This window comes from Haliotis cracherodii, unplaced genomic scaffold (genome assembly GCF_022045235.1).
Source record: "Haliotis cracherodii isolate W230 unplaced genomic scaffold, xgHalCrac1.p SCAF_5, whole genome shotgun sequence".
Classification (NCBI taxonomy): domain Eukaryota; kingdom Metazoa; phylum Mollusca; class Gastropoda; order Lepetellida; family Haliotidae; genus Haliotis; species Haliotis cracherodii.
In genome coordinates this window covers 35,411,376-35,427,567 of record NW_027266308.1, presented here as the reverse complement: position 1 = coordinate 35,427,567, position 16,192 = coordinate 35,411,376, and the positions used below count along the sequence as shown (strand labels likewise).

The following is a 16,192-nucleotide window of genomic DNA, read 5'->3' as shown; positions in this document are numbered from 1 at the left end:
TATAAAAAGGTTTGACATCCATATATTCTCTTCCGAATGAGCATCACTTCTAAATGCCACTGAAAGACTTCAGATAATACGAAACCATATAAAACAATAGAAAATATGAAATATGAATATTGTCGGGATAGACATGTTCTTCCGGGTTGTGCAAAAAAGGCCAACATGTTTTCCGCCTTGCTTTGTTGCATCATTGCCATTAATACACGTGCAATGCATTGTGAAGGGTGAGTAAGTATGGTTGTACGATGCTTTTTAAACAACAATATCACGACTGGTTGCAGCAGAAATGTGCTTCACATAGTTAATCCACATGGTTAATCGAACGCGGACCTTCGGTGTGACGAGAGAAAGTATGAAGATACTCCACACCTACGTTGTGTGAAGATTTGTATCAAGATGTTATAGCAACAATGCTTTGTGTTGGTTCTATATCTGTGTCGCCTACATTAATTTGGTAAATATAAATTAGAGAATTACGTGAACAATCCGCACGTCGGCCATTTTCCAAATGAAGGCTGCTTGAACGATATTGTCCATCAGTCAATAACTGATCAGTTCGAATAATAGTGATATGTTTAAAAAAAAATATGTGTTGACATGTATACTACGATTCTCGTACTGCTTGTATAATAATTGACTCTATAGACTATAAATATCCCACAACATTGCCGTTCAGCTTATTATAAGGAATGTGGCTGTAACAGTTAATAAACATATATAATATCCGTGGTTTAATGATTAAGTGGCACGTATAGTTAAAAAGCATATGTATTCTAAATACACAGACACATGAAGGATCGAGACTGATTTTTTAATTTTAAATATCGTTATGTATGATAATCGCACTTAACGTTGGTATTCATGAATATTTCTTCAAAAGACATGTGTTGTCTACTCGGAATGCTGGTTCATCACATATTGTCAATCAATTTTATCTTTATAATCAATTTGCGACTGACAAAGTAAAATCGTTATGACAGAAAAGGGAAAATGTGGCATTGATAACTATAAATTAGGTTAATTTGCCACATTCAGTGTTAAACATACCATCAGAATCGCAAAACTCTTCACCATACTGTATAATTTGAATATGTTAAAATGAAACTTCTGAAAGTATCGCCAACGACGACCCAAGCTGATTATAACATTTCAAGATAAACAAATCAATAATTGTAATGCGTTTACGATGACGGGTTTATGGTCTTATTGACAATACAGATAACTAAATTAGTCTTAATACCTTAAGGCACCACCTCAACATTGTCTGTGTAGGCAGACAGTCCATGAACAATGTGATGATATCTCTCTAAGTGACAAATACCTACTGATGAACCCCTGGAGATAATTTTATAACATGTTTTCTTTAAGAGTTAAGGATAATAACTTCTCGGTCTGGCTTAAGCCATGTAAAAGTAAGCTTGCTCATCTAAATACAATTCCAAATGAGTTTCTCACAAGTAATGCTTATAAAGCATGTTCATTGGCTGATAGAATCATGTAGACTTGGAAACTTATAAATACGAAGACGTCGCCAAAGTATGAGTATAGGCCCTTTTGTGTCCGGATAGCTAAGTGGTGCATTTGGTGAATTTATATCTGCACCACAACTAACCTGTGTATGTTAGTGTGGCCATTTACAGGCATTGATGTACCTGGCTTTGCTTTATTAAGTGTGATCTGAACTCCGTCAGACATCGATTGTTCCCATCAACAGAACCTAGTCCATGGACCTTCGTTACAGGGACGACCCATCCGTGATGATGACATCTGCAGGCTATCGCAGACCTGATTATTATAACACGATGGCTCTACCGAGTCGGAATGAGTGTCGTGTAACAGATTTCTCATTTTCAGGTAACGTATATACATATAACAGTCGAAATATAAATGTAAAACTACTCTTTTAAATAGTTGTTCCTATGAAATCATATAAACACTTCCGTGCGTGTCTTCATGTGACACACTCAACTATGAAAGTCGGATAAAATATGAATATATATAATGATATGTATTGAATCAAGACGATACTCTTAACGGTTGTTATTTTGCTTACAGATGGACTAGCGTGGGAAAGATCGCCAGAGTCTGTTAACCTGAACATGACCACTCGACCTGATGTCCACCACTTGCAGTCTGGCTATCACGAGACATCCTCTAACAGTTGTTCACAATATACCTTGGATATGATTTTCCACAACCTTATTCACCCAGATGTCAGTGAAGGCCAATGCTTCACATTTGATATTTTATTACAGAGTGTATCCGATGACTCATTTACACAAGGAACACAGTACTGTGGATATTTAGAGTCACAGAAAAGAGGAACTATGTCAGGAAAGAGGAAGCGGTCACACGATTCTTCATGTGATTATGACTCCCAGAAACGTTTGAGAAACAATGTTCAGTCACATTATTCAAATTTATATCCTCAAGGTGTGGCCAAGATTGATGGTAGAAGATTGATGGTGCCAAAAAGAATATCAGCAATTAAACGTTGACCTCTTATGTTTTTGTTAAGTTTTTAATAAATTTGATCACAATGACTCATTTCGTTTCGTTGTTATGGTACTTGCAACGCCCCTCGTTGCTTGGGTCCTGTTTAGCTGATTCACTCTTTTATTACATGTTGCGTTGCCATGTAATTGAAAGTGTAAGTTTCTTTGTTTGTGTGTTTGTTAAACGCAGCACTCAGCAATATTCTAGCTGTTGGACGGTGGTCTGTAAATAATCGTGACCAGACAATCCAGTGATCGATATCATGAGCATTGATGTACGTAATTAAGATACGATGACATGCATCAACCAAGTCAGCGAGCCTGACCATCCGATCCTGTTTGTCGCTTCTTACGAATGAAGATTACAGACCTAAAAAAACAAAGATTGACCCCTAATGTTAATCTTGACCGAAATATGTTATTAGTTAAACAGGTTACCTAATTAGTCTTTATGTACAAACATTCGGCTTTATAATGTCAAACGAAAACATGTTTTTAACATCCCAAATAACTCTCTCGTATGCTGTCTCGCCGTATTATTCATGTATTATAGATGCACATTCTTATATCTTAAGCCTTATATTTGGTAATTTTATACGAGCATATTTTAAACAGATATTAATATTTTTTGTGAGGACATTTAAAGGTAATGTTTTTTACTATATTTACTATAGTCTCCATAACTCTACAAGATTGGCTCGGTACATGTGTATGTGTTTTCAGCTGTTTTATAGTATTGCTGTACACAAAGCGAGTCGTTACAGAGACTTGATCCTACAACCTTACGTTCTTCCTCACGTCAAAGTTCATGGCGGACAGTTCCAGGAGGACAACGCTCGACCGCATATTGTACGTGTTTGTCAGGACTTCTTACAGCACAGCAACACCCAGACATTACCTTGGCCAGCCCAGTCGCCAGATTTGTCCCCGATTGAGCATCTGTGGGACGAGTTGGATCGGCGCGTTCGCAGAAGGAATCCACCGCCCCAAACACTTCCGGCGCTTCTTGATGCACTTCAGCATGAATGGCAGCACAGCCAACAGCGTGTTATTGACAACTTGATTGCATCTATGGGTCGTCGGTGTCAAGCGGTGATTGATGCACGTGGTGGACACAACCGATACTGACATTTTCTGTGCCCCTGTGACATTAACTGTATCGTGTACGTGTGTCTGTCTAGGTGACACGATTAATGTTTTGAACATTGTGTACATTGATCTTCAAAAAGTGTTTCAATAATGGTTTCTGTGTCCTATTTTGAGACAATAGCATTATATTACATTTTGAAAGTCAGTGTCAAGTTTCTGAAGAGTATATATTGTTTTACCATGTGTTTTTGAAGAACAGAACATTTCGGGAGTCTGTTAGAAACATTCAATGACCTATGTACTCAATATAATTTTGTTGCTACGGTAACTTTAGAACATATTGCGTATCCTGATTTTTTCTTTTTATTGCTGCGTTCTTTTAATATTGTTGCGATGCCATAGTATTAACAGAAGACAGATAAATAGAAGCCTCGGGAACTTATCAGGAAAGATTTATCGCCTATGTCATTATTGGATAAGCATGACAAATCCAACATACAAATCACAATTTTGACTGGCGTTATACTTAGTGTGAGTCAGACAGTATGGGTTTTGGTCCTTGATACTCAGTATTTAGGTACCAGATGTACCCGATAGGAGATGCAATGTCACATATGTAACATAAAAACACCAGATGTGTAAACATCATAACATATTTTCTGACAAACCTTATTTAACCTTTTTTTACACCTCGCGATATGACGTACGTGTTCATTTCAGAGTCACGCTCCCATAAACTAAAAGTGGAAATAAATCCTTAATTCAATTTGTTTGATTAATGGGAATAGCTTATAATATACTTTTAGCGAACATTGAATAAGAACGGAAGAAAGCATTCTACATTTTCTTTAAAAAAACCGAAAATATTCTCACAAATCAAATGTTGCAATTATTAAATCCTTTAGTCATTGAATCCAGTAAGATGCATTACGATTTCGACTACACCATTTTGCAAGTATAATTGTGACATAGTACACTGTCTTGTATTGTGGTACAGGGCTCACAAATGACTCCTTTCAGCTGCAAATAACTCATCAAACACATTCTTGATTTCTTCAAGCTCCACATTATTGACTTATGTTTCATCAAAAAATGCAGGCCATCAGCAATAAACATACGCGTACAATATTGAATACACTATTTCACTCTTAGCAACTGTAGAACACATTGCACTGGGGAAAATACTGGTTTCACGTACAAGTATACATACCTATAAACATACCTATATACATACAAGTATATATACCTACCTACCTACCTACCTACCTACCTGCCTGCCTGCCTGCCTGCCAGCCTGCCTGCCTGCCTGCCCGCCCGCCCGCCCGCCCGCCCGCCCGCACGCACGCACGCACGCACGCACGCACACACACACACACACACACACATACATACATACATACATACATACACACATACATACATACATACATACGACCTTGTGAGAGTATAACCATGAGACCTATTTGCTGAAGTGTTTGTTATTGACGTTGGGTGAGTGAGTGAGTGAGTTTGGTTTTACGCCGCTTTTAGCAATATTCCAGCAATATCACGGCGAACCCGGGTCTTCGGTGTGACGAACGAACGCTTTAACCACTAGGCTACCCGACCGCCCCTATTGGCGTTGGGTGTGGCACAAGTGGCGCAGAGGAGTTTCAAGAGTGAGATGGTAAAATCTGTCTGGCCTTTATCGACATAAATAATCATGTCTTTGCAGTGTCTTTGAACATTTTATTTGATTTGGGAATGTGTGGTTTATGTGACGTTTTGCAAAAAAACTAATCTGAACCGGAAAAAAACTAACCCTTTGTTCCATATATCAGGAAATGTTCAATGAGTGATCGTATGTATAATGATGGAACAAAATAAACTTCAACCGTTAACAGTAGGTAGACCGCCTCCTTGGCCTAGTGGTAGAGTGTCCGCCCAGAGGGTGGAAGGTCGCATCATACCAAAAAACGTTAAAAGATGGTACTCGGTATTAAGAGGACAAAACAAAGGCAAGTCGGGGCGCAGTTTGTATACTGTGACTGTGGGATATCAATGTAAAACCTGCGGCGTGGTTACTCGGTTGGCTAGCACTATAAAACCGGCATAGGTCCGGACTAGTACAAGCACACACACACACACACACACACACACACACGGAGGGACGCAGAAGGGACAAAGGCGGGCTTCGAGCTTACTTAAATTGGGAATTTAACATGCGCTTTCCGACTTATGCGTATTACTTAGGAGGCATAGACATATGGGTATTACTTAGATAGGCATTACTTAGAAGTTGACGGATGACAAGGTGGACATAGTTTTATGGATAACAACTTCTTTAATACTGTAAAGAGCGACGTTGCTTGACAACGGTATAAGGATCTATACCGAAGCGTCGCTTCACAGTATTAAAGAAGTTGTTATCCATAAAACTGTGTCTACCAAGAAAGGTAATTGAAGCTGACATGGTTTACTCTCCTTGTCGCGACAACAATAATTACCAACTGAGTGTTTGTTTTGACAGCGTTGATTGCACCAATGACAGGGAGCACACATCCCCAATTGTGTTTTGTGCCAGTTGTCCCTTTTTCATCAACCATTGTTCCAGCAGTAAACACGTCATGAATCAACACATGGATTGCAGTGAAGGTTTTGATTTGTTAACTAGATTCTAGTTGGTGTTGGCCATTTACCGGCATCAGATTGTTGGTTCAAGAGTTTGAGCATTTACAGGCATGTCTTTGTTGCTTCAGTATATCCAATGACATTTTGGGTTGGTTTTACAGTCAATCATGCAGATGTAAACGTTATCAATACAAGGCTACGCTTTAAACCTATTGCTAAGTTATGTAGACATTGTTGATTGTTATAATTATATAGGCTTACTGCTCACGGAACATCTTGACTACAATGCTATGGCAAAAGGAGCAGCTAAATCGGCTAACAGAGCATTAGGTCTTCTTATATGTAAATATAAGGCAATTGGAGGTATGCAACCCACTACTTATTTCAAAGTTATTTCAGTTATGGGGCATCTATCTGGGGTCATCGTGACATTTTTTCTGTAAATGCCGTTCACCATCGTGCTTTGAGATTTTTCTTAGGGTTGGGTAAATACGCTCCAAATGTTGCTGTTAATGGAGATATGGGATGAATTCCTCCGATAGTTAGACAGTAGATGTGTATTGTTAGACAGTATTGTCGTTTTATTAAAATGTCCCTTAGATTAAATAAGTATGTTTTTATGTGGTCTGAACGTTATGCTAGTGGACGTGTGATAAACTGGAATTTTCGTGTGAGGGCAAAGCTGAACGAATGGGGTCTGAATATTTCTGAGAATGTTAGCTTGAAAAGTGTAGTCGTACGTGTGCAAGATATATGCATGGGAAAGTATGTGTCTCATTGGAATGAACGGTTATGCAAGCCTGGCGGAAGAACGGGTAGTAACAAATTACGTACGTATAGAATGTTTAAAGATGGGTATGGATGTGAAAGTTATGTAAGTATGTATATGCCTCGTGCTTACCGCTCTGCCTTCTCCAAATTTAGATCAGGTACTGCTCCTCTGAAGTTGGAAACAGGAAGATATACGAATATGAATGTGAATGAAAGAGTGTGTTTTCGGTGTAAGGAAAGTATTGAAGATGAATGTCATGTATTACTTGACTGCCCTGTGTACGATGATTTGGGTGAAAGTTTATACGAAAAGGTGAGTTTTAGCTATCCCAACTTTCTAGAGTTATGGATAAACTTATTGTACTTTTATTGTACTTTTAAAATTTTATGTATATTTTACAGCCAAAATCCTTAACGGGTGGCTCACTTTTATGTCCTTTTATATGTATTTATGTAATTATTTCTGTGAGGTGAGACTCAAATAAACAATCTGTCTGTCTGTCTATGTAAACTGAATTAAAGGATTAAAGAATGCAAGATATTTCTTTGCAACGGAACAGTTGGTACAGTTGTTAATCCGATGTTTCTTAATATATACCCAGCATGTGTATATCTGGATATATACATACACATACATTTCATAAATTTCATATCTGAAGGGTAACTCAGCACATATCGAGACGAAATATTACAGAAGACGCTGAAGCTGTAACACCAGCAACAGATATTATGTGTTACTGTTCAATGAGAGAAGTCATGTCGACATCCTTACTATTGTCACTTTAACCATACCCAGAAAAGGAATTTGTTCTCAGTGTAATTGAATATGAAGTGCTCTTACAGGACATGTTATTTTATAGGTTTTAGTTAAAACGTTACGTTCAAGATAATTGCAATTGCACTTGTTTAGCAACGTGCATGCATACAAAGAGACGTTTCTTTATGACGTAGTTCCCTCTCAAGGAGGACACTTTAGATTACTTAATTTATGTGCAACATAATACCAGCAAAGTTACGTTTCACGCAATGCTTCTGTTGGCGAAATTATGATAAATTAAAAGGGCAAATGAAATAATATTGAGAAGCTGTGTTCATATCTTTGAAGTAAACTAAAGTCCTAATTACCATACACTTATTTCCATAACTCCTTTCCAATTATGTTTCAGTCATAATACAATTACAGTGAAGATGTATCCGATGTAATATCACCCAAGCTTCGTGATCCAATCTAGCCTTAACTAAACCAATAAGTGTAATGTGTTCTCAGTGATACATTGAACTTAATTGGCCTTCCGTCGTGATACCACTATTCAAGTACTATAACAACTCTGTCTGTAGAGGCAGACAAATTAAAAACAATGTGATGATATCTCTTTAACAGATATGTGCCCGTTGACAAGACCCAAGGGGATGTTTTTATAACACAGTATCTTGAAGTGTTGCAATAATTGTAGTATAGATCTGTATTAAACTCCTTTAAGGTAAGCTTGCTGATCTAAGAACAGTTGCAAATGACCCATTCTTCCGTATCGGCTCCTAAAGCATAACATTCATTGGACTGTTGTCATGGATATTATGTTATTTTGGAACCTCCATAAATATGACCAGAATGCCAATGCATTACACGCATTGGCAATTTGGTCTGGACAGTTGTAAAATGCATTAAGTGACCATATATCTACAATACTAACCCTCAGCTGTGTATGATCGCCATTCTGTGGGCAACTCTGGCTCTGATTCTATTTCAATACTTTCGATCCACACAAACAAGCACTTATTATCATCATCAGAAGCACCTTGGTCACGGCTCTTGGTCATGGATCCTCCCTACAGGAATGACCCATCTGGGATGATGCCATCAATAGACGGCCTCACCAGACCAGGCTATTATCATATGATGGAGATACCATGTCACTATGGAAGTGTTAGGAATAACGTCTTCTCAATTACAGGTAATGAATCACTCCATGTCAAATCCAGTGTAAAAATATATTATGGGTAATCTTTGTCTTCATTAAACAACAATGAAAGTGGAACTATTTGAGTGTGAAAAATATATATGTTGAATGAGAATAGTTATGAAGCAGTTACATATGATGTCATTCTGAATGTGTTTCGTTATGCTTATAGATGTACAGAAGTGGGAAGTGCCAGAGCCTGTTAACCTGAACAAGTCCACTCCATCCGATGTCCATCACCTGCAGTCTGATTACTGTGGAGCATACTTCAACAGTTGTTCACAATATACCTTGGATGTTATTTTCCACAACCTTATTCGTCCAGATGTTAGTGAGAGTCACATATTTACATTAGATACTTTATTACAAAGTGTACCCAATGGACCATCTGTACAGGGAACACAGCACTGTATATATTCACCGACAAAGAAAAGAGGAACCCTATCAGGAAAGAGGAAGCGATCACATGATTCGTCATTTGATTACGACACTCAGAAACGTTTGAGAAACGATGCCAAGTCTTATGACTCAAGTTTATATCATCCTGGTGTGGCACATGGCATGCATCGTGGTAGGAGAATGGAAGTGCCTACACATAAACGAATGACAGGGTTCAAGCGTTAATCTAGTTTGTTTTTGTTATGTTGTTAATAAATGCTGTAAGTTTTGTTAATAAATGTTTTTATATTATCGCATTGGTTTTATTCAAATTTTATAGTTATTGAACATCAACTAATAACGCCAGGCACCACTTGCTTATATACATTTTACTATATATGGAAGGGTATTTTCGCATTCAATTATGTCTAGTGGCCACCGGGAAGAAGAATGACGTTTTGATTACAAAATGTTTAAAACTAGGACACTTGGACACTTCTGTGTCATTTGGTTGTAGGACATAATTTCATAACTTCATTGCAGAAAGTGACGTGGCAGGATTGGTCAGAACAGCTCATTTTAGTGCGCGTCATTGTCACTTGGTATAACGTACCTTTAGCTGGAACTGGTATTGGAGGTTTAACAAATTTAAATGTAACATATACCCGCACATTATCTTACCAGCAAACATCTCCCACTTTTCATACGTCCACGTTGTATATCTTTTGCGTCTCATTATATGGAAATAAACCAATGAAACTCAAACACATATGACATTTCGAAAGTAGGTCACAGCTGACATGATTTACTCTCCCTGTCGCGACAACACTAATTACCAACTGAGTGCTTGATTTTGACAGCGTTGGTTCACAAATGAAAGGAGCTCACGTGCACAGATGTGTTTCTTGCCAGTTGTTTCTTTCTTATCTACCATTGTTCCAGCAATAAGCACGTCATGAGTCAACTCATGGATTGCAGTGAAGGTTTTGATTTGTTAATTAGACTTTAATTAGGGTTGGCCATTTACAGGCATGCGATTGTTGGTTCAATATATTCCGCTTTTGGTATGCTTGTTTTTACAATAAATATACCAGAGTTTAGTACTATCAATACAAGGTCACATTTTAACCCAATGCTAGTTAATGTAACCTGACTAAAAGCTTCATAGAGTGGGCGAATCCGAAAGATTTCTACAAAAAGATGCAAATTATTAACACGTACCCATATGTACATATGTATATATACACACGTACATGTTTTAATGTTTACATCTGTATACCGTAACTTATATTACGTGAACTCATAAAAAGTTTGATGTCTTTATAAAACGTTTTAATCATTGTAATTTTAAAAAATATTCAATAACTTAAGTGGCCCAAGTTTATCAATTTTACGATGATCTAAGCTACATTGTCCATTATTTACTTTTCTTTACCCATATCGTCATAACTCTGTTTTATTGATATCTTTCTCATAACACATTATTCATTATGATTTTTAAAAAGTGGTTTACAATTTAGTTACTTAACTAGTGACTTCAAAATGAAACATATATTATCAGATACAGTCACTATGTATCCATGGGTTGCTACGAGATTTTTAAACCTCATAACATATTTTCTGACAAACCCTATTTGACCTTTAAACATCAATGTTTTTTACACCTCGCGATATGACGTACATGTTTTGACATTATATATTTTTTTAGTCATCCAGGTGTGGCACATGGCATGCATCACGGTATAAGAATGAAGGTGCCTACATATAAACGAATGACAATGTTCAAGCGTTAATCTTGTTTCTTTTGGTCACGTTGTTAATAAATGTTGTAAGTTATTATAAATAAATGTTATTATTTTATCTTATTGGTTTTCCTAATTGTTTATAGTTATTGAGATAACCAGTTATCACTTGCTCCATGTTTAGTTGCCATGCAATTGACAAAAATGTTTTTTTCCTGATTTGTTAAATGAATAAAATTAAGAAGGCTGGAATCTATTTAATATTGAATTGAAGCTGAGCCGAGAGCCTGTGTTCGATTCCTCGCATGGATACAATATGTTAACTCCATTTGTGATGTCCCCCGCCGTGATATTACTGGTTTATTACTTTAAGTGATGGAAAACCATACTCTCTAACTCACAAACGTAGTAAACATGTACGACACCCACCGTTCGGGCTTTTTTCTCACATTCAACTGACACGCCTTTATAAGACACAGCCATAACATACTGTTCAACGCGCAATTGACCGAGGCTTTCAAATTTTGTATTCAATCATTTAGCCTTCACCAGTGAACCCAAAACGTTGTTCATTTTTACAGCCGTCTTGATCAGAAGTGATGTCTTATTAACCAAAATAAATAAAAGCGACATAAAAATGACAATGATAACAGATTTCTACTAAATGTAGAGTTCCTTTGTCCATTGTACGTTTCTAACGACATCATATATGTTAATGAATCTCTATCGAATAGTGATGCTACAAGGCGTTCGCAAAAAGACAAGTGTTCACCTGAGTGAGTGAGTGAGTGAGTTGGGTTTAACGCCGCTTTTAACAGTATTCCAATTATATCGCGGCGTGTCAGCTTGATGTGGGAGAAAAGCCCGACGTGATGCAGGTCTCAGACGTTTACCACTTCGGTGAAACCCACGAGCACGGGTATGGTGCTGACATACCTAGAAACATAATTGGGGCGAACCGGGATTCGAACCCACAATCATAGGTTTCCCAAGGGACCCAACTCTGCACAGCGAATCGCGGCGCCTTAGACGACTGGGCCACCCGTGCCCCCTGAACAAAAACAAGGGAACATATGGCTAAAGTCAGAATAGGAATGTTGAGCCAAGGTTTACTGACCTACATATACTTCAGTCACTGGAACAAGTAGTATATTATTTCTGTCGCGACGCTACCTACAGGCTGATTAATATGCTATGACCAACAGCACCAGTGGTCCGGAACGAGAAAGCCTGGGTTGTATTACTTGTCACTCACACCTACTGCTGTCACAGAAATAATGATGCCATGACTCAACACTTTGCCAAGAATTATAGATACACATTTAGATTTACTGTGCCCTCATCAGAGTTCGCTAATTAGCACATTTAACTTTTATTTTAAACTCATTTTGAGAACCGTATTTGCAAATTATGTAGCAATCGCGCAGTCGAGAATGAGGTTCACTTTTCAAAATTCATATGCATAATAGATAAGCACCTTTGGCTCTGACTGTATATAGGCGTGTTTATGGATGTGTTTCTGTTCAAATGTTCGTACAGATTTTCAAGCAAAAGGTTAAATGTCACCCAATATTTGTACAGTATAACCATCATCTTGTTCAATATTATTTTTTAGGGGGCACAGTTGGCCCAGTCGTCTAAGGCGTTGCGATTCGCTGTGCAGAGTTGCGTCCCTTGGGCAGAAACCTATGATTGTGGGTTCGAATCCCGGTTCACCCCAATTATGTTTCTAGGTTTGTCAGCACCATACCCGTGCTCGTGGGTTTCACCGAAGTGGTAAACGTCTTAGACCTGCATCACTTCGGGCTTTCCTCCCACATTAAGCTGACACGCCGCGATATAACTGGAATACTTTTAAAAGCGGCCTTAAACAACAACAACAAAAAATCAATATTAATTGTTATTATATTGTTTAGAAAAAAATGATGATTGATTTTTAGTGACACAGTCATATGATTATCATCTCTTTTGTGCCATGTACGCCCTAAGAAATCTGGGGTAGATATTCGAGACTGATTATTCTCTAACATTCAATTTTAAAGATTGATGTACATTTATAAACATATGACTAATTTTCAATTCAGATTCTGAATGTATAACTAGCTGACTTCCTCAATACTTCTGAATCCACAAGCAACAATGATCCAAGCTCGGCGCAGCTATCCTATTCAAGAAGCCCACTGCGCTTTCGGTGACTTACTTACTTACCTATAATGGAGATTTTACGTGCGCTTTCCGACTGCAGCGTATTTCGCACACGGGCCCGGCCAAGCCATTTAATGTGTTTCCGAAAAGGGGAAAAAGTTGTTTGGCAATCCAGAAGGGGGGGTTTTAGTGGTTGCTTATATAGAATTTTGGAAAATTTGAGATTTGGAAAAAATGCCAAGAGAGTTTGGGGGGCGAGCTAAGGGACATGAGTATAGAAGTTTGTTTGTTTGATTATGTGGTTTGGTTTTGGTAGTTTATTGGGGTTTTAAATGCGATTTATTAGTCCTGTTTTGATTAAGTATACGCCTAAGGCTTTGAATTTTTCTATTTTATTTTGTGGATTTAGGATTGCTTCTAGAGTAAGAGCCTTATTTAGATTTAGGGTGGTTTGTAGTGTAGTTCGGTGTGTTAGGTAGTGGGTGCGTGTTCTGGGGTTTCTTGTTGTTTGCAATGTGGGCAGGTTCCTGTTGCATGTTTTCTTATTATTTTGAGGTGGTTATTTAGGTTGGTATGTCCTGTTTGGAGTTTAGTGATTACTCTGTCGATTTTTTTGGACGGATGTAGAAGTTTTGGTTTGGTTAGGGTTTTTTGGAGAACCTTTTTGATTTGGCTATTTGAGTTTTGATATAGGTTATGGCATTTTTTGGTGTTTTTTGTTCGGTGACTGTTGTACACCTTGTATTAACCATGTACACGAAGTCATCTCCACACCTCATTTCTTAATTCCACCCTAAAGTGTTATAATACCTCTATCTGTAGATCAATAGGAGATTATCACCTATTGCTGTTTTTGCAAGGTTTTTACTTTAAATCCTTGCAGAATCCTTATCCACACCTTCCACCATAAGCCGAGGGAGAGTGGGCTTGCATGTCTCAGTGCATTTGAAACGGCGTCCAGCACAATGAGATTGAGGCCATGGTGTCAGGGACGTTAAGTGGTGTTGGTACTTTACCAATTAAAAGGGATAAACAACATTGTCACATAATCTTCAGGAATTGGTGCACACACTGTTAGAGGTTTACATGACAAAACATAATACCATGAGCAAGTGAGACCTCACTCACTGTCATCTCACCTTATCTATATTTAGCTATACCACGACGCAGGGCCATCATGCACCTACGTCCTCTCGTGAGCCACAACATAGGATCACCCGTCGACACCCATAGTGGATCTGCCTGAATCTGTTACCGCAACATGGATATGCCTTGTCTAAGTGAGAGTCTTCTACAAGACGTCTTCTCTAACATGGGTAACATATACTTGATTTAAACATGTATTTCGTGACAGTGATCTTTAAATTGAACAGTGAGGGACATTTACCTTCCGGCCAGTGATATTTATTGACACGTATTAAATCAAACCGCTTTTAGATCTTTAATCGCATCACGTATCCGACTTGCAAATGATTGCTCAGTTCTTTACAGTTTTAGTGTAATTGTCATGTCATTTTTTTTTATATATCTAGCACTTATACACGTACACAGAATTTCCTTGCGATCAATAATGTATTGTCATTGTATGACGAAGCATACAACTTTATGGGTCGCAAGTTCTTATTTATTGCATGAAGCGATGTATCACAACATATCATGTATATCTACCTCTCATTACTCGGTTAAAGTGTAGTCTCTAGAGCTTTATAGCGGTGTAAGAATCTTCATCGGCACGTCACTAAATGAATCTATAGGAGCATTCACGTCTGCATCGTTGGATTTATTGTGGAAAATCCTAAATGTTTATGCGTCTCAGCTTCTGTAATGGGAATACCTTCCATGAATAACTGGTTTTTTATACATTTTTACAGGATTTTATTGCTCTGAGATTTTTCCGATTTCATGTCCAGAATGAAAATCTTTCTAGGTCACCATGTCTATATAACCAAGGTCATATATGAAGTAATAATATTGGTCCCAACTCCGATCCTTGAGGTACGCCTCAATCACAGGCTTAAATTAGGAAATATACCCGTTTATTACTACTTTCTGAACTGTATTAAACATCAAACCATTTTAGCAAAGTACCACTTATTTAAAAACGGCATAATTTATCCAAAAATGTAATCAAAAGTTGCTTTTGCCATACCTTATTAAATGGGATGGAGGGGTTGCCTTGTGGTTAAAAAGTTCGCTTGTCAAATGAATGAAATATGGTGGTGGAGATCCCAGCAAAACCAATTATTGACGTTCTTCTTCTTTCGTACTTTCAGATGGACAGAATCATGAACAAATATCTATTCGCCAAAACGACTGCAACCAACAATCTGATAACCACGAATCATCCTCCAGCAGATCCTCACAGTACACTTTGGACATGATTTTCAACAACCTGATCTACCCAGATGTTAACGAAGGCCAGTGTGTCACATACGACACCCTATTACAAACTCTATCCGACAAAGACAATGTTGCCTCTGATTTGCAGTGTTCTTGGCTTCCACGGACACAGGTCGAGGACAGTGTATTACTGTCTGAAGCATCCGTGAAAAGGGGAACCCTTTCAGGAAAGCGGAAGCGTTTAGATCACCTGTCGTGTGGAGAAGACACTCAGAAACGGCTCAGATGCAAGACTCCCTCAGATGAGTCTTGTGAATCTCCCCAAGATGAATCAAAAGTCGCAAATGGTGACAGGAGGAAAGTGGTGCCAAGACGAGTGGGACAATGCAGACGTTGATTCATTGCTATCCATTGTTGAATGATCGTATTCATTATCATGTGTTGCTTGAATTGCCTTTAGTTTATCTCTTTGTCGTACGTGAGTTCTGTGAAACCATGTTTGTATTAAGGATATTCTCAAAGATACAAATGTCACGAGCTTATCAGTACATGTGTATGTGCGATATTCACAATTGATGAAAATAAACAACTTAAAATTGTCCAGTCGTTGGTGTTTATCATCTTGTTAGACGATGAAAGACCGGTGCTTTTCACCAACGAA

The 16,192-nt window shown here is 38.0% G+C and overlaps 1 protein-coding gene across 1 annotated transcript; it reads left to right on the top strand.

Annotated features, from left to right (window-relative positions):
- The first annotated feature begins 14,452 nt into the window (after positions 1-14,452).
- On the top strand, positions 14,453-15,928 carry LOC139443403 (uncharacterized). The gene is made up of 2 exons (XM_071224390.1): positions 14,453-14,507; positions 15,465-15,928. The coding sequence occupies exons 1-2, from the start codon at positions 14,453-14,455 to the stop codon at positions 15,926-15,928; spliced, it is 519 nt and encodes a 172-aa protein (XP_071080491.1).
- The last annotated feature ends 264 nt before the right edge of the window (positions 15,929-16,192 follow it).

Bases quoted from the DNA above. Each gene is read 5' to 3' on its own strand.
- LOC139443403 (XM_071224390.1), top strand. From the start codon at position 14,453: ATGGATATGCCTTGTCTAAGTGAGAGTCTTCTACAAGACGTCTTCTCT. The intron at 14,508-15,464 runs GTAACATATACT...TCGTACTTTCAG, and splicing joins AGACGTCTTCTCTAACATGG to ATGGACAGAATCATGAACAA.